Source organism: Xenopus laevis, chromosome 8L (genome assembly GCF_017654675.1).
Source record: "Xenopus laevis strain J_2021 chromosome 8L, Xenopus_laevis_v10.1, whole genome shotgun sequence".
Taxonomy (NCBI): domain Eukaryota; kingdom Metazoa; phylum Chordata; class Amphibia; order Anura; family Pipidae; genus Xenopus; species Xenopus laevis.
The window spans coordinates 120,300,262-120,321,329 of record NC_054385.1 but is presented as its reverse complement, the minus strand read 5'-3'; the positions used below and the strand labels follow the sequence as shown (position 1 = coordinate 120,321,329).

At 37.4% G+C, this 21,068-nt stretch overlaps 3 protein-coding genes across 3 annotated transcripts; 1 reads left to right on the top strand and 2 right to left on the bottom strand.

Annotated features, from left to right (window-relative positions):
- Positions 1-4,881: 4,881 nt before the first annotated feature.
- LOC108699079 (olfactory receptor 1361) lies at positions 4,882-5,817 on the bottom strand. The gene has a single exon (XM_018230941.1). The coding sequence runs from the start codon at positions 5,815-5,817 to the stop codon at positions 4,882-4,884; it is 936 nt and encodes a 311-aa protein (XP_018086430.1).
- Positions 5,818-6,924: 1,107 nt separating this feature from the next.
- LOC108699078 (olfactory receptor 1361) lies at positions 6,925-7,884 on the bottom strand. The gene has a single exon (XM_018230940.1). The coding sequence runs from the start codon at positions 7,882-7,884 to the stop codon at positions 6,925-6,927; it is 960 nt and encodes a 319-aa protein (XP_018086429.1).
- A 12,217-nt stretch (positions 7,885-20,101) lies between these two features.
- On the top strand, positions 20,102-21,068 carry LOC108699077 (olfactory receptor 1009). Its single transcript, XM_018230938.2, has one exon. It carries the CDS (start codon positions 20,106-20,108, stop codon positions 21,066-21,068), a length of 963 nt encoding a protein of 320 aa, XP_018086427.2. The 5' UTR covers positions 20,102-20,105.

Sequence of the window (21,068 nt, the reverse complement as noted above, 5' to 3'; positions counted from 1 at the left end):
ATAAATTTAAAAATTCAAATCTAATGTGGGCTATTCCCTAGGTGAATTACACTGAAATAAACTTGAAATTTGAATTTAAAAATTTAAATTTTCAATTTGACCCTTGATAAATCTGCCCCTACATTTGTAGATAAAAATCTTTTAAATGTGGTGAACAGAAGAAAATGCAGACAAAAGTCTTAAAGAGGCACAAAGGACTAAAATTCTAAAAATGTATTGGAGAGCTGACCAGAAACCAGTGGTAAGCAATTCAAAGGAAACTTGGCTCAAAGAGAGTAAGTCATTTGAAGAGTGTAAGTAATATGAGCTAAATGGTGCTGAGTTGAGAGGATCTCATATATCTTAGTATATCTTAGTATATAAATCTGGATATAATTATTGATATAAACATAAGTTATTTATATAATTTTGGGTGAAACAGTTGCATGGAACTTTTGGCTGGTCCAGCTTTGCTAAGGAAAAAACATATCTGAATACTTGACAGAATGATATTCCATTCTAGAATGCATTCGTTCAAGGAATGGGAAATTCATGTGGTCAACATAGGTTGTCATCTCATTAACTCAACTATATAAAGCACTGATTGCTATGGGTGGAGAGTGCAAGAAGCACATTAATATGTGAGAACCTTTCAATGAAACATTACTCTTTCCTTCATTGTATATGCATGTTAAAGGATAACTAAACCTTTAAAATAAATGAATGTAAAATTGATGAGAGTGTTATTCTGAGAACTTTTGCAATTTACATTCATTATTTATTTTCTTTTTATTTCAAGATATTAATGTAAATATGTACTGTTAATATGAATGAATTTTGTTACAACATCGCCACCTGCTGGCCAGTTTCCCCACCAGTCTGAACACCGCTCTGAAACCTTTCTCAAATCTTTCCTAAGCTGAAGAACATCAGAGCAGCCTTTCTCCTGACAACTTCCTTGACTACTCGGTGGTCAGACTGGTGGGAAACTGACCACAGGTGGCGCTGTTGTAACAAAATTCATTCATATTAACAATACATATTTACATTAATATCTTGGAATAAAAAGAAAATAAATAATGAATGTAAAGAGCAAAAGTTCTTAGAACTCATTTTAAAGGTTTACTCATCCTTTAAGCTTTCAGAATCGAACTGATAACTGAGGCTAGTCTGATATTTTACAACAAAAAGAAAACAAAATTCAAGCAACCCCACTGAACATCACAAGATTACAAGTAGGGTTACCAATGCCAAGAAGATCATTACAGGACTGATGATATAGTGCAGAACTAAGTGTGAGGGTATGGACTGTATCTCATCCAGAGGTAAGATTATACAGTCCTGAGCAAAAGAAACTGACTAGGATGCTGACTAGCTCCATATCCCTTATAGACATATAGGGGCACATTTACTAAACTTGAGTGAAAGATTAGAATGAAAAAAACGGAATTTCGAAGGTTTTTTTTTGGGTACTTCGACCATCGAATAGGCTACTTCGACCTTCGAACTAAAAATCATTCGACCATTCGATAGTCGAAGTACTGTCTGTTTAAAAAAAAACTTCGACCACCTACTTCGCCACTTTAAACCTACCGAGCACCAATGTTAGCCTATGGGGACCTTCCCCATAAGCTTTCTAAGCTTTTTTTTATTTTTTTTAATTTAATCGTTCGATCGAATGATTTTTCCTTCGATTGTTCGATCGAAGTATTTGTGGTAAATCCTTCGACTTCGATATTCGAAGTCGAAGGATTTTACTTCGAGGGTCGAATATCGAGGGTTAATAACCCTCGATATTCGACCAATAGTAAATTGATTATTTTAAGTATAGCTTAAAATAATCAATCCTTTCACTTTGTATTGTTGAGTATACAGTAGATACTGTATCTTAGTTGAAGGAAACAATTTTTCTTCTTCAGTAATGCCTTTATAACACCTTTAAAAAGTATTTATTTTTCATGATAAATAATGTAAATTCATGCAAATAAGCAGAATTTAGCACTGTAGTCACTGCTGTATAGAAAATGGATACAGTCCTAGTCTTCTTTGCCATAAAAGAGAGTGACCACCGTGAAATGCAAGTAGTGATGGGCGAATTTCTTCTGATTCACTTCGCGGGAAAATTCACAAATTTCGAATTTATACACTGGTGGACGAATTCATGCCAGGAAAATTTATTCGCCCATCACTAAACACAAGTAAAGAAGGTTTTAAGTGTCCCATTGGCAGAAGACAGATTATATTAATATATGGAATGAGAATGAGGAGAAAGGATGAAAGTCCATGGGGCAAATTCACTAAGATGCGAAGTTGCGCCAGGCGCAACTTCGCCGCACTTCGCCAGGCGTAGTTTCGCCAGGGCTCCGCAAATTCACTAAAATCCGAACTTGCGCACAAGGGTAGCGTAAGGTTGCGGAGTTGCGCTAGCGTTGATTCGCTATATAAAGCGAAGTTACGATAGCGAAGGCTAATTTGCATACGGCGCGAAATTCAAATTTCAATGGAGGAACACGTATCTGCACTACAAATGCCTAGAAAACCTTCAAATCAGCAAATAAAAATTTTATTTTGCCCTACACATGTGCCCACTGTCTAGGTAAGTTGCCATGAGTCAGGAAATGTAGGGGGGAGGAAGGGGAGCCCCAAAAAAATTTCGATCTTTTTCAGCCTATCAGCCATCATGTAGAAAACACGCCAGCGTTTTTTGGGACTTAGAAAAAAAATTGACTTTTTTTTAAACAATCCCTATCTACTCTATTGCGCTTCGCCAGGTCTGAGGTGGCGAAGGAAGTCTAGCGTAAAAGGTAGCGTTCAGTACACTGCGCAAGTTAGTGAATTTGCGTAGTTTCGTCGCTAGCGAAAATTCGCCTGGCGTAAGGTTGCGAAGTAGCACTAGCGAAACTACGCCAGCGTTCATTAGTGAATTTGCGCAGTAGCGAAAATGCCAAACGCTAGCGAATTAACGCTAGCATTCGGCGCTTCGCGGCTTAGTGTATTTGCCCCCATAAGTCCAATTGGTACCTTGATAAATGGAAGAAAACAGACACCATACAAATAAATTGACATAAACAACATTTACGAAACTCACAGCCCAAGACTCAGAAGCCTGATACAGGCAGAATTTATCATCCATGATTGTGTTGTTCTTATGTGTAGCTGCAATAAGTAGTAATTTTAAAGGCGAAGGAAAAGCAAAAAGGATATAAAGCTAGAATTATTGGCCATTATTTGTATATATACTTAACAGCAGTCGTTTTTCATGCAGTTTTTCGATATGGAGCTTCAATCGTTTTTAAAATTAGTGGCAAGCTGTTCTAAAAAGTATATCCCTTCTGCAGTACAAAAATCCCTCTGCCCAGGGCAAACGCATGCGCAGTTATTGACAGAGGTGCCCTGCACAAGCGCACACCATTCTTTCACAATGAAGTTCCGATCATGTGACAACCCGAACTTCTCTGCCCCGTCTGCATTCTCTCAGGTGCCAATAATCTTAGCTTCTCAGTTGCCTAGACACACACGTTACGTGAAAGATTTTAAGCTCCTGCGCTCGTTTTTTTAAGTGCCAAGGAGCAGGGGACGGCAAATAGTAGCAGTGTAAGGGTCCGTCTGACGAGGTCGTTACTGATAAAGAATTCGTTTTTTTGAGTGTGGTCAAATTCTTATCTCTGCTCAGTATCACTACAGTGGCGAAGGGGAAGTGACGCAAACAACTGAATATGGCGGCGCCAAACTAAAAACAGCTGGGATTTTGCAAGTAATAGTGCACCAGAAAGGTAGCGATTTTAAAGTTCATAAGGCTGCGTTTCAGTAGAGGGGGTTAGGACAAACATGTCACAGAGGTTTTAGTTTTAAAGCTTTCCTTCTCCTTTAAAGGGACATTATATCTATTCAACGTTCAACGACGAGGGCTTATGCTGAACATACTTTTTGCCTATTGTTTTAAATGCTATGATCTTTGTTATTTTTTGAGCTATACGGGATAACAGTGTAACTGAAGCTACTCTGTGTTTAGTACTTGAGAGTACTTGAGTGCATATTGTTAAACATGAGTGTATCTTTATGTAAAACCATTGGTAAGAGTCAGAACATGATGCGATAAAGTAGAACCTGGATGGCTTAGGTGTTTGGTTGTGGAACCCATTGGGTTAAGGTGGCCATACACGGAGAGATCTGCTGGTTTGGCGATGTCGCCATATGACTGGATCTCTCCCCGATATGCCCACAAAGGTGGGCAATATCGGGCTGATCCGATCATGGGCCCTAGGGATCCTAACGATGGGTAACGGGCTGTCGGATCACTGGACCGCATCAACAAACAGATGCGGCCACGATCCAACGGGATTTTTTAGTCCCCTCCGATCAACATCTGGCCGACTTTCGGCCAGATATCGATCGGGGGAAGCCCGTCGGAGGGCCCCATACACGGGCCAATAAGCTGCTGACTTGGTCTGTCTGCAGTTTTTATCGGCCCATGTATGGCCACCTTTAGTTGGAGGTAGATATGTAGTAGAAGCAGCACCATATACACAGAATACAGCAACAAGTACAGCCATTATTAATATATACAGCACAAATTGGCACTATATATTGAGTATTATCAAAAATATTTTTAAGTCATGGATTATGTAAAGGTATATGTAATAAAATACATTATATCTGGCTACTTTTGACTACCCAAAATCTAGCAAATATAGTGACATCTAGCCTGAGCACATATAAGAAAAACAACAATAAAATAATATATAAAAACCAGGTCAAGATGGAATTTGTACAAAAACTTCTGTTGGAGGGAACCAATATTTTCTTGTTCTCACCTGACTCGTGCTTCTTCCAAATCACTATAAGAATTAAAACTTACTTTTATTACTCGATCGTATTAAGAATTTCAGTTTCCTTTTCTCATTAAGAAATAGTTGTTTTCCTAGTAAAAGACTTCCTTAGATTGCCTAGAAAAATCTGATTTCTCAAGCTGTAAATCATAGGATTTAGCATGGGAGTAACTGCCGTATAAAAAATAGATACAGCCCTGTCCCTCTCTGGTGAGTAACTAGAACGGGAATGCATATAAAAAATAAAGACATTTGCATAGAAGAGTGTGACGACCATTAGATGTGAGGCACAGGTAGAAAAAGTCTTCTGCTTCCCACTTGTGGACCTCATTCTCAGGACAGAAGAGATTATCATTATGTAGGAGATGAGGGTCAGAAGAAAAGAGGAGAGGGCTATAAGTCCAGTTGCAACGTAAATCATTATCTCATTAAACCATGGGTCCTTGCAAGACAAGATCAATAAAGGAGGAATATCACAGAAAAAATGGTTGATATGGTTGGACTTGCAAAAGGGGAGCTGGAATGTTAAGAATGCATGAAAAATAGAATTTAGGAAGCTCACAGTCCAGGCTCCACAAGCCAGACACATGCAGAACTTCTCATTCATGATGTTGCTGTAGTGTAAAGGATGACAGATGGCCATGTACCTATCATAAGCCATTATAGCCAATATCATGCACTCTGTTGCTCCAAGAGCTGACAGAAAGTACTCCTGGGCAGCACAACCGAAGAAAGAAATGCTTTTATCATGGGATAAAGTGTTCACTAAAATTCTAGGCACTATAGTTGAAGACAAACAAATGTCAATAAAGGATAGATTACTCAAGAAGAAATACATAGGGCTGCATAGTCGAGTCACACTAACTACTGCAATAATAAGCATATTGCCTAAAATTGTCATCAGAAAAATCATCAAAAATAGCAAGAAGTATATGGCTTGGAGATGTGGAACGTTAGAAAGACCAAGAAGAACAAAGCTGGTCACAGAGGTTTGATTTAAGCTTTCCATGCTGCTGAAGCATGACCTAAATTTAATAGAAAGTAAATGCAGCCTTCAGCATTCTCATTTTTTAAAGTTAAACCTCTATTGAATTACCAAAATGACAATATTTTTTTAACCCCATTTTGCTGAAAAATGTTAATGAAAAAATTCAAATTGAAAAACCTGTCACAGAAGTTACTGCTTAACTTAATGTGTGATTATTAAAGATAGTGAAGAAAAATAATTCCCTCTGATTTTGCTATTGTTCTACTTTTATAGCAGATGTATATTTTTTCCTAAAGCAACGTGCAACGTCCAACAAAACTCCACAACAATGGCCTAATCAAACATTAAATTCCTAATCTTGATCTGTCAGGTCTTCTTTAGTTCCAAAGTAACATCAACACTATCTAATAATGCAGTTAATGTCTTGTTACAAGCACTTATATTTTGTTTGTATGTCATAGAGGAATATGTTTTATCAATTAGTTTAATTAGCTTAGTCCTTTACTTCTCCCAATAGACAGTTGAATTTAAGCCTTGAGGGATGATCCAAATATGTTGAGTTGTCCTATAATATTTCTGCCCAACTTTTTAATATTATAAAGGACTTCAGAATTATTCATCAATAACTTGACATAATTCCTAGTGTAAGTCTTTATGCATCCTTAAGAGATAACACAGTAAGGTGGGTTGAAAATGAATTCAATACATAATGGCAGAATTATTATCTGAATACAAGTACATGGAGTAATAAACAATTTTATATATTAAATGTCTTTCATTTATATAGCACTTGCATGTTTATGCAGTACAGAGTTTCCTCGTCATTCATGTCAGTCCCTGCACCAGTGAAGCTTGCAATCTAAGGTTCATGTCAATCACACAACACACAGGTCATAGTACATAATAAACAATTTAGGTTGGTAAAATACACATCCATCAGGTTCAACCTTTTTGTATAATTAAACATGCTTAACCGGTAGTTAAAGCTATACTGACACATTCCTATAAAAATCATAGGAACATGTCAGTATCAGGTATGTGCCGCACCCGGAATATTTTCCCTCAAAAATGGTATTTCAGGAGAAAATAAAAAAGTGCCATCAGCATTTCCATTTCCTGATATCATGTTTAGGTAATGGCTATTTTTAAAAGCCTAGAAAGAAACATTTTTTTATTGACTAACTTCCTTAAAGCTCCTAGAAAAACCTGATTTCTAATGCTATAAATTATAGGATTAAGCATAGGTGTTACTGCCGTATAAAATATGGATACTGCCCTGTCTCTTTTAGGGAAGAACGTGGAATGGGGTTGCATGTAAACAATGAGAATGTTTCCATAAAACAGCATTACTACAATAAGATGAGATGCGCATGTATAAAAAGTCTTTTCTCTTCTTCTGGTGGACTTGATTTTGAGTATTGAAGAGATAATGTGTATATAAGAGATGAGCGTGAGAATAAAAGAGGAAAGAGCCATGAGCCCAGCTGCAATATACATCAGTATCTCATTGAACAATGTTTCTTTGCAGGAAAGACGGAATAATGGAGGCATCTCACAGAAAAAATGATTGATCTTGTTCGACCTGCAAAAAGGAAGTTTGAATGTCAAGAATGCATGAATAACAGAATTAAGGAAACTCACGGTCCAAGAGCCCAAAGTCAGATAAATGCAGAAGGTTTTGTTCATGATTGTGTTGTAATGTAGAGGATGACAGATGGCTGTGTATCGATCATATGCCATTATGGCCAGTATCATGCACTCCGTTGCTCCCAGGGCTGCGAGGAAGTACTCCTGGGCAGCACAACCCAAGAATGAAATACTTGTGTCATGAGATAAAGTACTAACAAGTATTCTAGGAACTACAGTAGAAGACAAACAAATGTCAACACAGGACAAATTACTCAAGAAAAAGTACATAGGGCTGCATAGTTTTGCGAATCCCACTACTACAATGATCAGAAAGTTTCCTAAAAGTGTTATCGTGTAGATTAGTAAGAACAGTAGGAAGCATATGGCTTGGAGATGTGGGACATCTGAGAGGCCGAGTAAGATGAAGTTGGTCACAGATGTCTTGTTTGAGGATTCCATGCAATTCAATCTTTACCTTAATGTAAAGAATGAAAAAGGTTATACTTAATGATAATGTTCAAATATTCAAGAGCCATGCATGCCATGATTTGGTCAAGGAGTTTGGCTGTTGAAAACATAGTAGATGTGTCCAAGAGAAAATGACCACACATCAGCAAAAGAGAAAGCTCCTTTTCACTGCTTGAAATGCTGTCAGACCAAAAATCAGAACAATAGAGTATGTCAATCAAAGGGTACAGTCAGTCGTACCTGTAGTAAATTAATTACTCTGATATCTTGAAAGGTCCACCAGTGTATGGCTACCCTTAGAGCCTTTTTACCAATGTCCCATAAGGCCATTTGTTCTCCTCTTGCTGTCTATGTTTAAGGGGCATATTAACTAAGGTTGAAATGGTAAATTCAAATTTTCGAGTTGGTTATTTGATCAAAACTCACAATTTCAAGTTTAAAACCACCAACTCAAATTTGAATTCAAATCCAAGATTTATCAACCCCTTACCCTGGATGTAACTCAAATTCAATAGTCCGCCACCTAAAACCTGCCGAGTTCATGTAGAAGTCAATGGCAGATGTCCTCTGACCTATTTGAAGAAGTTAATAGCCTTCCTGACATTCGATTCAAATTGCGTTCCAATTCAATTCAAAATCGATTTGAGTTTTCGGGTTGGTAACATTTGTTCGAATTTTAGATGTTCGAGTTTTTTCTTAAATAAGATACCATTTGAGTTTTGAGGTCATTCGAGTTCACAAATTGTATTCTTAAGATTTATCAAGCACTGAAAAGGTTTTCTCAAAAATGTCACAATTTGTTCAACAGATTTGAGTTTCCATAAAATTTAATAGATCAAAGTGAATTTTAAGACAATTCTTGTGACTATTGAGAGTGAGCCTTCTATAGACTGTTAATTGCAGATTTTTTCAAACTGATTTTAGTGAAAAGAGAAGAAAGTCTGCAAAAAAAATCTAAAGGCACATGTGCAATTAATTAATATGAGAAATGTGTAAAAACCTGTAAAAACGTGTTTAAAAAGCTATTTTAAACCAAAAAAGTGCACTTTTTCATTTTCACTAATATTAGTAAAAACCTCCAACATGTGGGTTTTTTCAAGGTACACTGTTTTTTTCCTCAATCCAAAACTCCTGATGAAACTGACCCAAGTCAGTTTGAATGTAGATTGTAAGCTCCACTGGGGCAGAAACTGATGTAAATGTTAAACAATGTCTGGAAGGTCAACAAAAGGTCCTATATAAATAAAATACTTTACTCAATCCATCTTATGTTCCATCTCTGTTAATGAGCACTTCTCTGTACAGGTATGAGATCAGTTATCTAGAAAGTTCCTTATTCCCATAGGTTCCATTTTAAACAAATAATTCACATTTTAAAAAAGGATTTCCTTTTTCTCTGTAATAATAACACAGTGCATTGATTCCAACTAAGATATCATTAATCCTTATTGGAAGCAGAATAATCTTATTGGGTTTAGATATAAGGTATAGATATCGAAATTAAGGAAAAAACCCAGGTCCCAAGCATTCTGGATAACAGGTCACATACCTGTAATTGGAATGCATTGTAATACTGCTACTGCTGTACGCTACATACTATAACCCCTAGTGGTATAATGCAAAGAGAATGCAAAGAGAACAAAACATATTGCACCAAACAATGGAGCAGATTTACTAATTCACTCAGACTACACAAATTCACAAAAATGCGGAGTTTCATCATGGACGCCAAACGCTGGCGAGTTTTCGCTAGCATTACTTTGCGCTAGCATTCATTTCTGCCTAGCGAAACTTCGCTAGGGATCTTGAGCTCAGGTCAATTTGCATAGGACGGGAAATTTAAAGTTGCATGGACTTTATGTTAAATGTTAGTGCATATACTTACAAATTACACTTTTTAAAACATATGTCCAGGGAACCTTAATAAAGACAATAGAGTTGTTATAATGCCCAACATATAAGCCCACTGTCAAGTTAATGTTCCATATGTTATATTTAAAATGTATGGAGAAACTCGGTTACCAAAAGAAATTTTTCAAGGTCTTTTGCAGCCTATCACTCTGAAATAAGGAAACAACGCCAGCGTTTTTTGAACTTTGATGCATTTCCACTCAGAAAATATGATGTAAGCAATAGAAGACTGCGGAAGATCTATGCTCTTCATTGTACTTCGCCTGGTCTGAGCTGGCGAAGGCAAGTCTGGAGAAAGAAGTAACGTTCAGTAAAATCCACGTCCATTCGCCAAAGCAAATTTTTGCCCCTGTGATAGAGTGTGAATGACCGCTAGTGCCTGTCTCGTTGCTAGTGAATTGTCACCTGCGCCCATTAGTAAATCTGTGATGTCCCAGTGGGTGGTAACGCTAGCGGATTGATGCTAGCGTTAGCCACTTCACCCTTTAGTAAATCTGCCCCAATGCGTTTACTTCATAGCATAATTGCTAATAACCACAATAGCTAATAAAAAATGTAAACACCACAGAGATTTAATGAATGCTATCAAATTATTGTTGTAATAGCTAGATTCCCAGCAAATAGCCAAACAGAAGATGAATGAAGTTCTAGTGATGCATTTGTAGGGGTTCATGGGCACTGCAACCAATTTAATTTAAATCTCCATGATCTCTATTCACAAATGCACCGTGCTGTGTGCCATCTAAATGTGTCACAGAACATAGAAGACGAGGTTGAAAAGATACGTCAGTTGTGTTCAAGTCCTGGTCCTTTCCAAGGAATGCTCTACATCCAGTAAAACTGTTAAAATAATTAAGAATTGTGGTGAGTTTTAGTGATTTAGAAAAACTGTTAAAATAATTTAAAATTGTGGTGAGTTTTAGTGATTTAGAAGACTCTAAAATATTTAGAACTATATGATACAAAAAACATGAATAAATTATTGACTTACAAACAAATGGGTAAATTAAAAATCTACCAATGTAGACACTTCTTTTCCAAGAGTCAAAAACAGTAAGAATTGTCAAGAAACAGCTTAATGTTCCAAGATGTATTCTACACCCCATTTATCATACTATATATACTTCCTGTTTTATTGGTTCTCAAGCAAAACAAAAGCGAATACAATTTTGCAATGGGTCTTCATAAAGGCTGTTGTGTGATAGCACATACGTAAAGCTGGTGGGGTGGAATTAGCCCAATGGCAAAAGAGTTGTAAAAAAGCCAGAACCATTGGATATTGTTAAGTGCACTTCCATATGCATTTTAACATTGTCCTGTGATTTCTGCCCATCCAATTGGTTATATACAGTATTTAATGTCATCTCCAACATCAGATTCAGATTATAGCTACACAAAGGGTAGTGTGATATTCACCGGCTAATACGTAGAAGGCCATTCCTTGTCAAACTGGATTCTTGGTTAGAAGGAAAAAGATAGAAACATCTAAGTTGACCAGCCTGACTGCTCTGAACTTAATTCTGTGCAATCTTTGGCATGAGAATGTGGCCCTATATAGAATTTCAGATGAATTTATACTGATTGTATAGTCTTGAATCATAATTAACAAGCAAGAAACCCCATGGTTCCCAACAGATTTACATAGACCGCTGGACTTTTTCATTACCCTTGTCACTTCTAAATGGGACTCCAAGGAATTGGAGGAAAAATTTTAATATAACATTGGGCTACATTTCAGTATTACAGTATAAGTAAAAAAGCAACTGTACATGGTAATTAAAACATTTTAATGTTGTTGGGGTTCTTTCAAAAACTGCAGTGTTTTATCCTATATTTGAAACAATAAACCAATCAAGTGCTTTTTTTAAATCCATTATGAATGTCAAAATTGAATGGGTGGTTAAAGTGTGTGTTAAAAAGCACCAAACAACGATGCAATTCTAAATATAGTGGTCCACATTGAATCAAATGGCACATGAATAATTCCCAATGAACTGACAGTTGAGTATTATCTCAGCTTTTTAGATATTTTACATTGGAAATGCAGTTAGAAAATAATAATACCGTATATACTCGTGTATAAGCCGACCCGTGTATAAGCCGAGGTACCTAATTTACCTAAGAAAACTGGAAAAATGTATTGACTCGTGTATAAGCCTAGGGGCCCCATGTCAGATTTCAAAATGTGAATGTGTAAATGTGTAATCATGTTTTATGGCATAGAAATCTATCTAATCAGGAAGAGACTTCAGGCAAAAACTAATTCACTGCACTGTGATGGGTTTAGTAGTTTCAGGACTCTCAAAAGTTTGGAGCCAAGGAGGACCAACATGTTGAACCCCTAAAAATAAAAAATCAGCTCTTATTTAGTTCTTGTGCTAACTCTTAAAGTACAAAAGTTGCTTTTTGCATAATGAAAGACTGGAAGGTTTCTAAAAGCTGCATTGGTTAGGTACTGGTGCTTTTAAAGGAATACCTGTATTCTAAAAGTAACATTTGTTTATCTATTTCTGAAGCCCTAACATACGAGTTTCTTCCTTATGAAGAGAAACACAAAATGATGTTAGGCCGGAAATCCCACTTTAAATGAATAGAACACGAGTGTAGCCGAAATAAGGTCCTCCTGGGAATCAGTTATTTAACGCACAACATTTTGTAGCAACGCATAGAACTACTTAAGCCAAAGCAAATACCTGTTGTGGATCCCGGCGAGCCAGGCTCTAAATCAAACCGTGGTCCCACATCATCGTTCTTATCTTATCTGGAGTCGAAACTACTACAGAAATCAACACGGCCAGAACAACCCCAGTAGTAAGTTGTATGTGCGGCAGCCAAGACAATAAACTCTTCCGCCAACCATCCCTCGCTTTGCAATCCTCCTCCATTGTCGCAAGAACTTGAGTCCGCAACAATGTGCCGCGTTTACCTTACTTCCGCGTTCCACGTGCGTTCTAATTCGCCGTCGTGTTGCCTTGACGTTTCCGGGTTGGGAGGGAGGTGTGTTGGGGCCGCGGAAGGAGCGTATCTGCGGCCGGTGACCCGCGTATAAGCCGAGGTCGAGTTTTTCAGCACATTTTGGGTGCTGAAAAACTCGGCTTATACGCGAGTATATACGGTACTTGCCTTTTAAATATCCAGTATACCTTAATTTTTTAAAATTAATTATTCTTGAATTCAGCCCCAAAAGTAGTAAAGTAGTGTAGTTGGGCACTGATTTTGGGGATCAGGTCTTTATCACAGTCAGGGTTCCAGTTTATCCCACAAGTGTTCAGTTTGGTTGAGGCTCTTCCACACTCATCTTAAATCATTCTGTCATAATATTTCTAGTTTATTTTTTTATTTCTAAATAACACTCAAATAATTCACTCTACTATTTAAAAATTATTTTCTTGAACCAACAAATGTTTTTTTTGCTGTAATATTGGTATGGAGGCAGCAATCTCAGTGCATTGTGCCTGATCCTGAGCTTTGGTAAGGAGCCAGCACTTCAGGGTGGAACCACTTTGAGACAGCTCTTGTTTCTCCCCTTCCCTTTGTATCATACCATGACCCTTATTTGTGTTTGCAGTGCTAAACACTCAAATTCGTTTCGAATTTTAAAAAAAGTAGATTTGCATTTTTTCTCCGAAAAAACTCAAATGTCAGGAAGGCTATAAACATCACCAAATTGATCCCAGGACCTCTCCTGTTGACTAATACAGTAATTCAGCTGGATTTAGAGTATGATAAATCTCAAAATGCAATTCAATTTTTTTTTTTAAAAAAAAAAAAAACTTGAATCGAGTTTGGATAATTCCATAGTTGAATTTGACAGTTTTGAACATAAAAAAAATTAAAAATTCTAATTTTAAATTCGACCCTTAATAAATCATGAGAATAGCACCCAAGCAGGAAAAAAGCAGGGTTTTGTGCTACTCTATTATCTACCACTTTTAGGTGTGCAAGTAAATCTTTTACAAGAGGTGTCAGGTAGATGCTATCTGGTTAGCTGCCCATTGTTCTGTTGGTAGGCTGCTGATGTGCTGCTGGGGAGGGAAGAGAGAGGGGTAATATCACTCCAACATGCAGTGTAGCAGTAAAAAGTTACTGAAGTTGTTCAGACCACAGTCACATGACCTGAGGGCTCCTGGCAAACTGACAATATGTCTAGCCCCATGCCAAATTTCAAAATAAATTATTAAAAAATCTGTTTTTAGGGCAGAATTCTGCTGGAGAAGCACTATTAACTGATGTTTTTACACAACAGTATCCCTCTGAACAATTGACTGTTTTATGTTGCTGTTTTACACGTGGTGAAATATCTCAGTTCTCTATGTATCCATTAGAGGGATAATTTTGATTTTGCTGTTACAGTTGCCCACTAGACATGTATAAGTATTTTGGAATACCAAAAAAATGCTGGTTATCACTTTTGTGGTTCTGGCATGTCTGCTCTGCATAAAAGATCACCTAAATCTAGCCATAGATGTTGAGATTTGTAAACGATCCGATCCTCATTGTGAGACCACGATTTTCACGAACAAACGTTTGAATTGACCATCAACTAAAAAGACCAATTTGCCAGGAAAACAAAGGGGAGCTGCCTGCTTGGCCCTGCAAACATAGATAGATTGCACTGGGACCGACAAAGATTTTTTGACCTGGCCGATCAATTTCCTGACAGATGTCGGCCGAAAAATCGTAAGATGTACGATCGTTCAAATCCACTAACCCCACAATAATTACGAAGGATTGGTCAGACTTCGCTAAAATAGGTCGTTCGGCAAGAAGAATCGTCGCGTCTATGGGGAGCTTAAATTTTAGATCTCTTAGCAGAAAACATTGTTTTATCGGAAAACAATAATCATCTCTTTGTAAAATTTCCCAATACCTGTACATGACATTTCTGATGCATGTGGATAGTGCACCAAATGTTGTGCTCCCTTGCTGAATATTCATTTGACCTTTCAACACCTCCTGTCTGGTCTTCACTTTAGCCTTTAATATTTTATGTTCTACAAACTTGAACCCTCATGCAATAAATGTCTCTTCTATTCCATGTAACCTTACCACATACATAACACTGGCTGTAAATAAGATCCTGTTTGGTATTTTTTTAGGTGCAATTATGTTTAGGGTAGAAGGGTTTTTTTTAACGTTTAGTTTCCTTTAACTTGCAATATATTTTTCTGTTGTAATATCTCTTTGAAGAGAATGTAATTAATATTATCTCATATACATAAACTCTTCCTAGGCTGAGGGTAAAATTTCCTTTTAACCAACCTTAGATATCCCTAGCACCATCCTACAGGAACATTTAAAGAGAAAACCATTGCATTGACTCTATATATCTGTACATGTTCCTCATAGTCCCCTCTAAAAGCCCTAGGAGTTACTCAATTTGCAATGGTTTAACATTGGGGGCAACCCACTCTTACAAAATTTATTTTCAGACCGCATGTTAAGGGTCACCAACAATAACCCTCTCAAGAACCCCCACCTGTTCCCCTGAGACTATGGTGGGTAACCTGGGAGAACAGGGGGCTCTTGAACAGGTTATTGCTGGTGACTGAAGATTCTATAGTTACACCACTTTCAATTTGTCAAGACTTTAAATTGTATACCATTTATTTAAATCATTTGGTTGCCCCTTGTAAACTTCTACTAGGTCTTCATTTTTATGTGGCAAAATGCATGTAACAGTCAGTAGTCAGTGGTTTATACTGGAGAAGAACTTTGCATTCATCCCCTGATTCAAATGTCCTATTTATAAAGGCTAACATTCTATTTGGCTTAGCAATCTCTACCTGGGACTGGCTCATGTAAACTTTGTCATGTCTGATTCTTCTGGAAACCTTTTCCTTGGTAATTGGAAACAGTGCACCGGGAATCATGGCTGTAGTTAGCTTTTCTTTTTAGTAGTAAAGAGTAAAATGAACACAATAATAGTAAACAGGCCTTGTATTCTGTAAATTACTTAAATATTTACATGAAGAAGTCCAAATAAAAAAAAAATATTTTATAAAATCTATGTACTAAACAACAGAAACTTTAATTGGTCCACAATGGAATTTGGAGTCCCAAAATGCCTTAGGGTGCTTAGTTGTTAATAACCCACTGGGACCAATAATTATCCTTGTAATGACGTCATTAACTATATATCTTTATATTTACTGCATTTACTAAAGCCACTGAGATTCTCCTCAATCTTTAACAATAACATTATTTCTTTTTTGTCTGTTGGCTTTTGTTAAGCTTTAACTTGAATGTCCTGCACCAATAAAACCTATGTATACGTGAAGCACTGAAAGAGATTGCCCGGGATCCGCTGACAATTGTTTATAACAATAAGGGACACTTTACTGTCACTTTATTATTTTTATTTTATTTTAACTTTATTTTTGGAATTTCAATACACTTTTTGCACTTTTTCAGGAGTTGGACATGGTACATGGGTCACGTTATACCATTTGGGGTCATAAGGTAGGTCATCCACCACCAACCTTGGTAATTCAACTACAGCAGGAACAGTTTTAGGAACAGCGTATAATTCATGCATCACTGTGTATATGTGTTGGTGCCAATGTGAATTATATAAAGCCCTGCAGAGCTTGAAGCCTTACCCAATGAAGCCATTCTTATATTTACAATGATGACAGCATCATTATCTTGAGTAGAGGAGATGGTGAAGGGCCTTCTTGGCTTATAAAGTAATTGGAAGTTGAACAGAAAGACCCCTGTATCATCTGATAAAGACTTTGGAAGTTTTATATTCAGAAAGTTTGGCCTGATGTGTATGTTGTCTGTTTTCTCATGTTCCTTCTACATCTGCTCTATGCAATCTATTTGAGGCCCCATTCCTAACCTGATACCTTTTCAAATTAAATTTTATGAAACCACCCAATTCAGCCACTTTTAGATGCTGTCCATAGTCTGCTATAGGGGGTTATTTAATAAAACTCAAACTTTTCTGGTAGAGATTTTAAAGAAAAAAAAACCTCAAATGTTTTGAGATTTAGTATCCCCCGAAGCTGCTAAGTATGGATCCAAAAATACTCCATCTCAAACCTGTTGAGGTCATGTAGAAGTCAATGGCAGATGTCCCTTTTACAGTCTGGAAAAAAACGAACGATTTGAGTATTCACTCTATTTTCAAACGCAAAATTTTTGGAGTTATTTTATTGATAAATAAGATAAAATCATTGATGGCAGTTAGGTTGAGTTTGTTTTAACAAAATAATGAGATCAATTTGAGTTTTAGTAAATAACGCCCACAGTGTATTTCCAGTATCTGGTGGGAGTCAGTTCAGAGAAAATGGCTTTCTTTCTGTGTTTCTGACCAAAATCTCTACTGCTCAACATTTGCTTACAGTGGAAAGGATGAAACTGCACATACCTGAACCACGGGAAATTCCTACAGCTGGTCCTGCTTCTTAGCAGATATGACATCTTAGCAGATATGACATCTTAGCAGATATGAAATTGCCACACAAGTTTCAAAGTATCTACAGACTAGAGGGCTATCAAGCCTACAAGCTTGGAGAATGGCTAAAAGCCTGATACAGAGATGTAGTGCATCTTTTCCAAGCCTCTGTGAATGCTTTCATCACCAGTTTCTTTGATGAACAGAAAAGAGTGGCAAGGAAAAAAGGATATCTGAAGAATTGGCTAGAGAAGAGCCTTTTGTGGATCCTCTGAAAGAGTTTCAGGTTCACAATTAATATGCAATCATAGATCGGGCTGTGAGCAGCATTGTCCAAAAATTCTCAAAAAATGAACTTTAGAATCTTGACTTTCTAGACCCCAGGCAGTTCAGCAAAATCAGGTAAGAGGTAATTCCAGCAGAATCCTTAAATACAGTTGTTGATTTGGCTGGTGTGGATGATGCACAGTTAAAATCTGAGCTTTTAAACTTTAAAGACAACTGCCCACTACTAAAAATATCCAGCCTTCCTCAAACAGCCACTGTCACTATATTATTATTATTATTATTATTATTATTAACATGTATTTATATAGCGCCAACATATTGCGTAGCACTGTAAAGTAAATGTGATTATACAACTACATCACATGAATTACATATATAGAATATATGGAGTAACAAATATCACAATCAATACAGGTATTGATTGTATAACCATACAGTCTAAAGGGAAGGGAGTAATACACAAGGTGTAGGAGTGGGCAAGATCGAATTAAGTGGGTGAGAAATGTGGTATTGTATGTGGTGTTGCGTTTGGTAGTTAAGCAGAGTGAGGGTAGGCTTCTCGAAAGAAGTGCGTTTTAAGAGATTTCTTGAAAGCAGAAAGGTTGGGAGAAAGTCGGACAGACCGTGGGAGAGAGTTCCAGAGGAGGGGTGCAGCCCTTGCAAAGTCTTGAATGCGAGCATGTGAGGAGGTAATGAGAGAAGAGTTGAGTAGCAGGTCAGTAGAGGAGCGTAGTAAGCGAGTGGGTGAGTATATAGAGATGAGTTCAGAGATGTAGGGTGGGGCAGAGTTACGAAGTGCTTTGAAAGTCAGTGTCATTAATTTGAATTTGATTCTGAAAGGTAACGGAAGCCAGTGCAGGGATTGACAGAATGGCGAGGCAGAGGAGGAGCAGTTGCTGAGGTGTATGAGCCTCGCAGCAGTGTTCATTATGGACTGGAGAGGTGACAGTCTCTGGAGGGGGAGGCCAATTAAAAGAGAGTTACAGTAGTCTAGACGCGATATGATGAGAGAGTGAATAAGAATTTTGGCAGCATCTTGGGTGATAAATGATCGTATTTTAGATATGTTCCTTAGGTGGAAGTGACATGATTTAATAAGTGACTGGATATGAGGAGTGAATGACAGGGCAGAATCTAGGATAACCCCAAGGCACCGGGCCTGGGGAGAGGGGGTGATAGTGGAATTGTTAACTATGATGGATACTTCGGGGATGCTACTGGTGTTAGTTGGAGGAAAGAGAACCATTTCAGTTTTAGAGAGGTTTAATTTAAGGTAGCGTTGCGACATCCAGGTAGAGATAGCGGACAGGCAGGAGGAGACGCGAGTTAGGAGTTCTGGGTTGAGATCAGAAGATGAGAGATAGATCTGAGTATCATCAGCATAGAGGTGGTAGTGGAAACCATACGAATTTATTAATTTGCCAAGGGAGGATATAGAGAAAAGTGATGTAGGAAGAAATTACCAGTGACATAAAAACAAACAGTGGGGCTCATTTATAAATTTCGTGCAGAGCAGAATTGTTCGCACAGTGAACATATTTGCCCTGATCATGGTTGTATTTATAGAGCTAAGATGAGTGGTTTATTTATGCAAACAGAATTTTTATACACTCTGCGAATGTCCATAAGAACTTTTTAAAGGAGAAGGGAAGCTACTGAAGCAGATTTTGCCAATAGATTAGCCACAATAACACTATATTTATTCTGTAGAATGCTTTACCATACCTGAGTAAACAGCTCTTGAAGTGTTCTCTGTTTGTTTAGGATAGCAATTGCCATATTGGCTTGGTGTGACATCACTTCCTGCGTGAGTCTCTCCCTGCTCGCTCATAGCTCTGGGCTCAGATTACGTCAGGGAGGGAAGGAGGGAGTGGGAGAGGAGCAAACTTGCTCAAGGCCGTGACCTGGAGGTCTGATACAGAAGTCCATGGGTCTCATTTATCAACACTGCGCAAATTTGTCCATGACCTGTTACCTATAGCAACCAATCAGATTGCTGCATTCATTGTTCTTCTTGCAGCTGGCTTTAAAAGGCTAATCACTGATTGGTTGCCCAGTGTTGATAAATGAGCCCCTATGTGTACACAATAGAAGGAAAGAAATGTGGTGTTTCTTTTGACAGAGGACTCAGAGCAGCATTACTTTGAGGGTTTACTGTGTATTTATATAGAACTTTCTGATAAAGCTTACTTAATTTTATCCTTTCCTTCTCCTTTAAATACTTTATAATGACAAATTGCTAATATTTCTGCGTTTGAGTTACGCCACAACTTTGGTGGAGGAGAAAATATATGCAAAACAGTTTTGCAAATTGCAAATTGTATTTACTGTCAACGCTATTTTGGGCACAACAACCTGATTATTATGTCATGCTTTATAATGAAAAATCCTAAAATTACAATTTCTAATCTAGAACTAGAATACAGTACCTAGTACAATTTTATTGTCATGAAAATCAACCACACATTGTTCTGTGATAGTACAGCATCTACTTAAACATAATTGTGTGCAGATTCATAGAAGGCCTCGTTTCTATAGAACTTACATTTCAAAATATTTTTTACAATCATTAAAGCATATATATTTGTTTTCATTCTTGGAATCTTTGAAAATGTTTTTATCCAGTTTCAGATATATGGAGACGTTCAACAAAACATCGGAGACACGATTTATTCTTCTCGGCCTCTCCGACTTCCCATGCCTCCAAGTTATATATTTCCTATTGTTCTTTTACGTCTATATATTCACACTGTTTGGAAACATACTTATTATTACAGTGGTGAGCATAAAAGCTCAGCTGCACACTCCCATGTATTTCTTCCTCAAAAACCTTTCTTGTATTGACATTTTTTTGTCAACAGCCATAGTACCCAAACTCTTGGAAAACACTTTAGCAAAGGATAGAAGCATCTCCTTCATGGGATGTGCCTCCCAGCTATATTTGTCTTCATCCATGATGTCAACAGAGTGTGTTATGTTAGCAGTCATGGCTTACGACCGTTACGTAGCCATCTGTCATCCTTTGCACTACAAAACTATCATGAGTCAAAGACTTTGCTTTTCTCTGGCTGCTGGTTCTTGGACTGTGAGCTTTCTAAATTGTTTTTTTCATGTATACTTGGCATTTCAACTGCCATTTTGTAGGTCTAACCTTATGAATCACTTTTTCTGTGAGTTGCGGCCCTTATTCCATCTATCATGCAAGGACATTTTGTTTAATGAGATAGCAATGTACATTGCTGCTAGTACGATTGCTGCTCCCTCCTTCCTTCTGACCATCATCTCCTACATTCACATTATCTCCACCATCCTGAAGATTAACTCTATGTCAGGAAGGCATAAGACCTTCTCTACTTGTACCTCCCATATCTCAGTGGTCACTCTCTTTTACAGTAACATTTTGTTCACTTATTTGCATCCTCACTCAGGTTACTCCCCAGAAAAGAATAAGATTATGTCCTTACTCTATACCACATTGATGCCTCTTATAAACCCTATAATTTACTGCATGAGGAATAAAAACTTTATTGACTCCATTAAATCTGGCAGAAAGCACATTATTCAAAAAGCATAA

What these genes read in the sequence shown, in the direction of transcription:
- LOC108699079 (XM_018230941.1), bottom strand. Translation starts at nt 5,817, where the DNA reads ATGGAAAGCTTAAATCAAACCTCTGTGACCAGCTTTGTTCTTCTTGGT.
- LOC108699077 (XM_018230938.2), top strand. Translation starts at nt 20,106, where the DNA reads ATGTTTTTATCCAGTTTCAGATATATGGAGACGTTCAACAAAACATCG.
- LOC108699078 (XM_018230940.1), bottom strand. Translation starts at nt 7,884, where the DNA reads ATGGAATCCTCAAACAAGACATCTGTGACCAACTTCATCTTACTCGGC.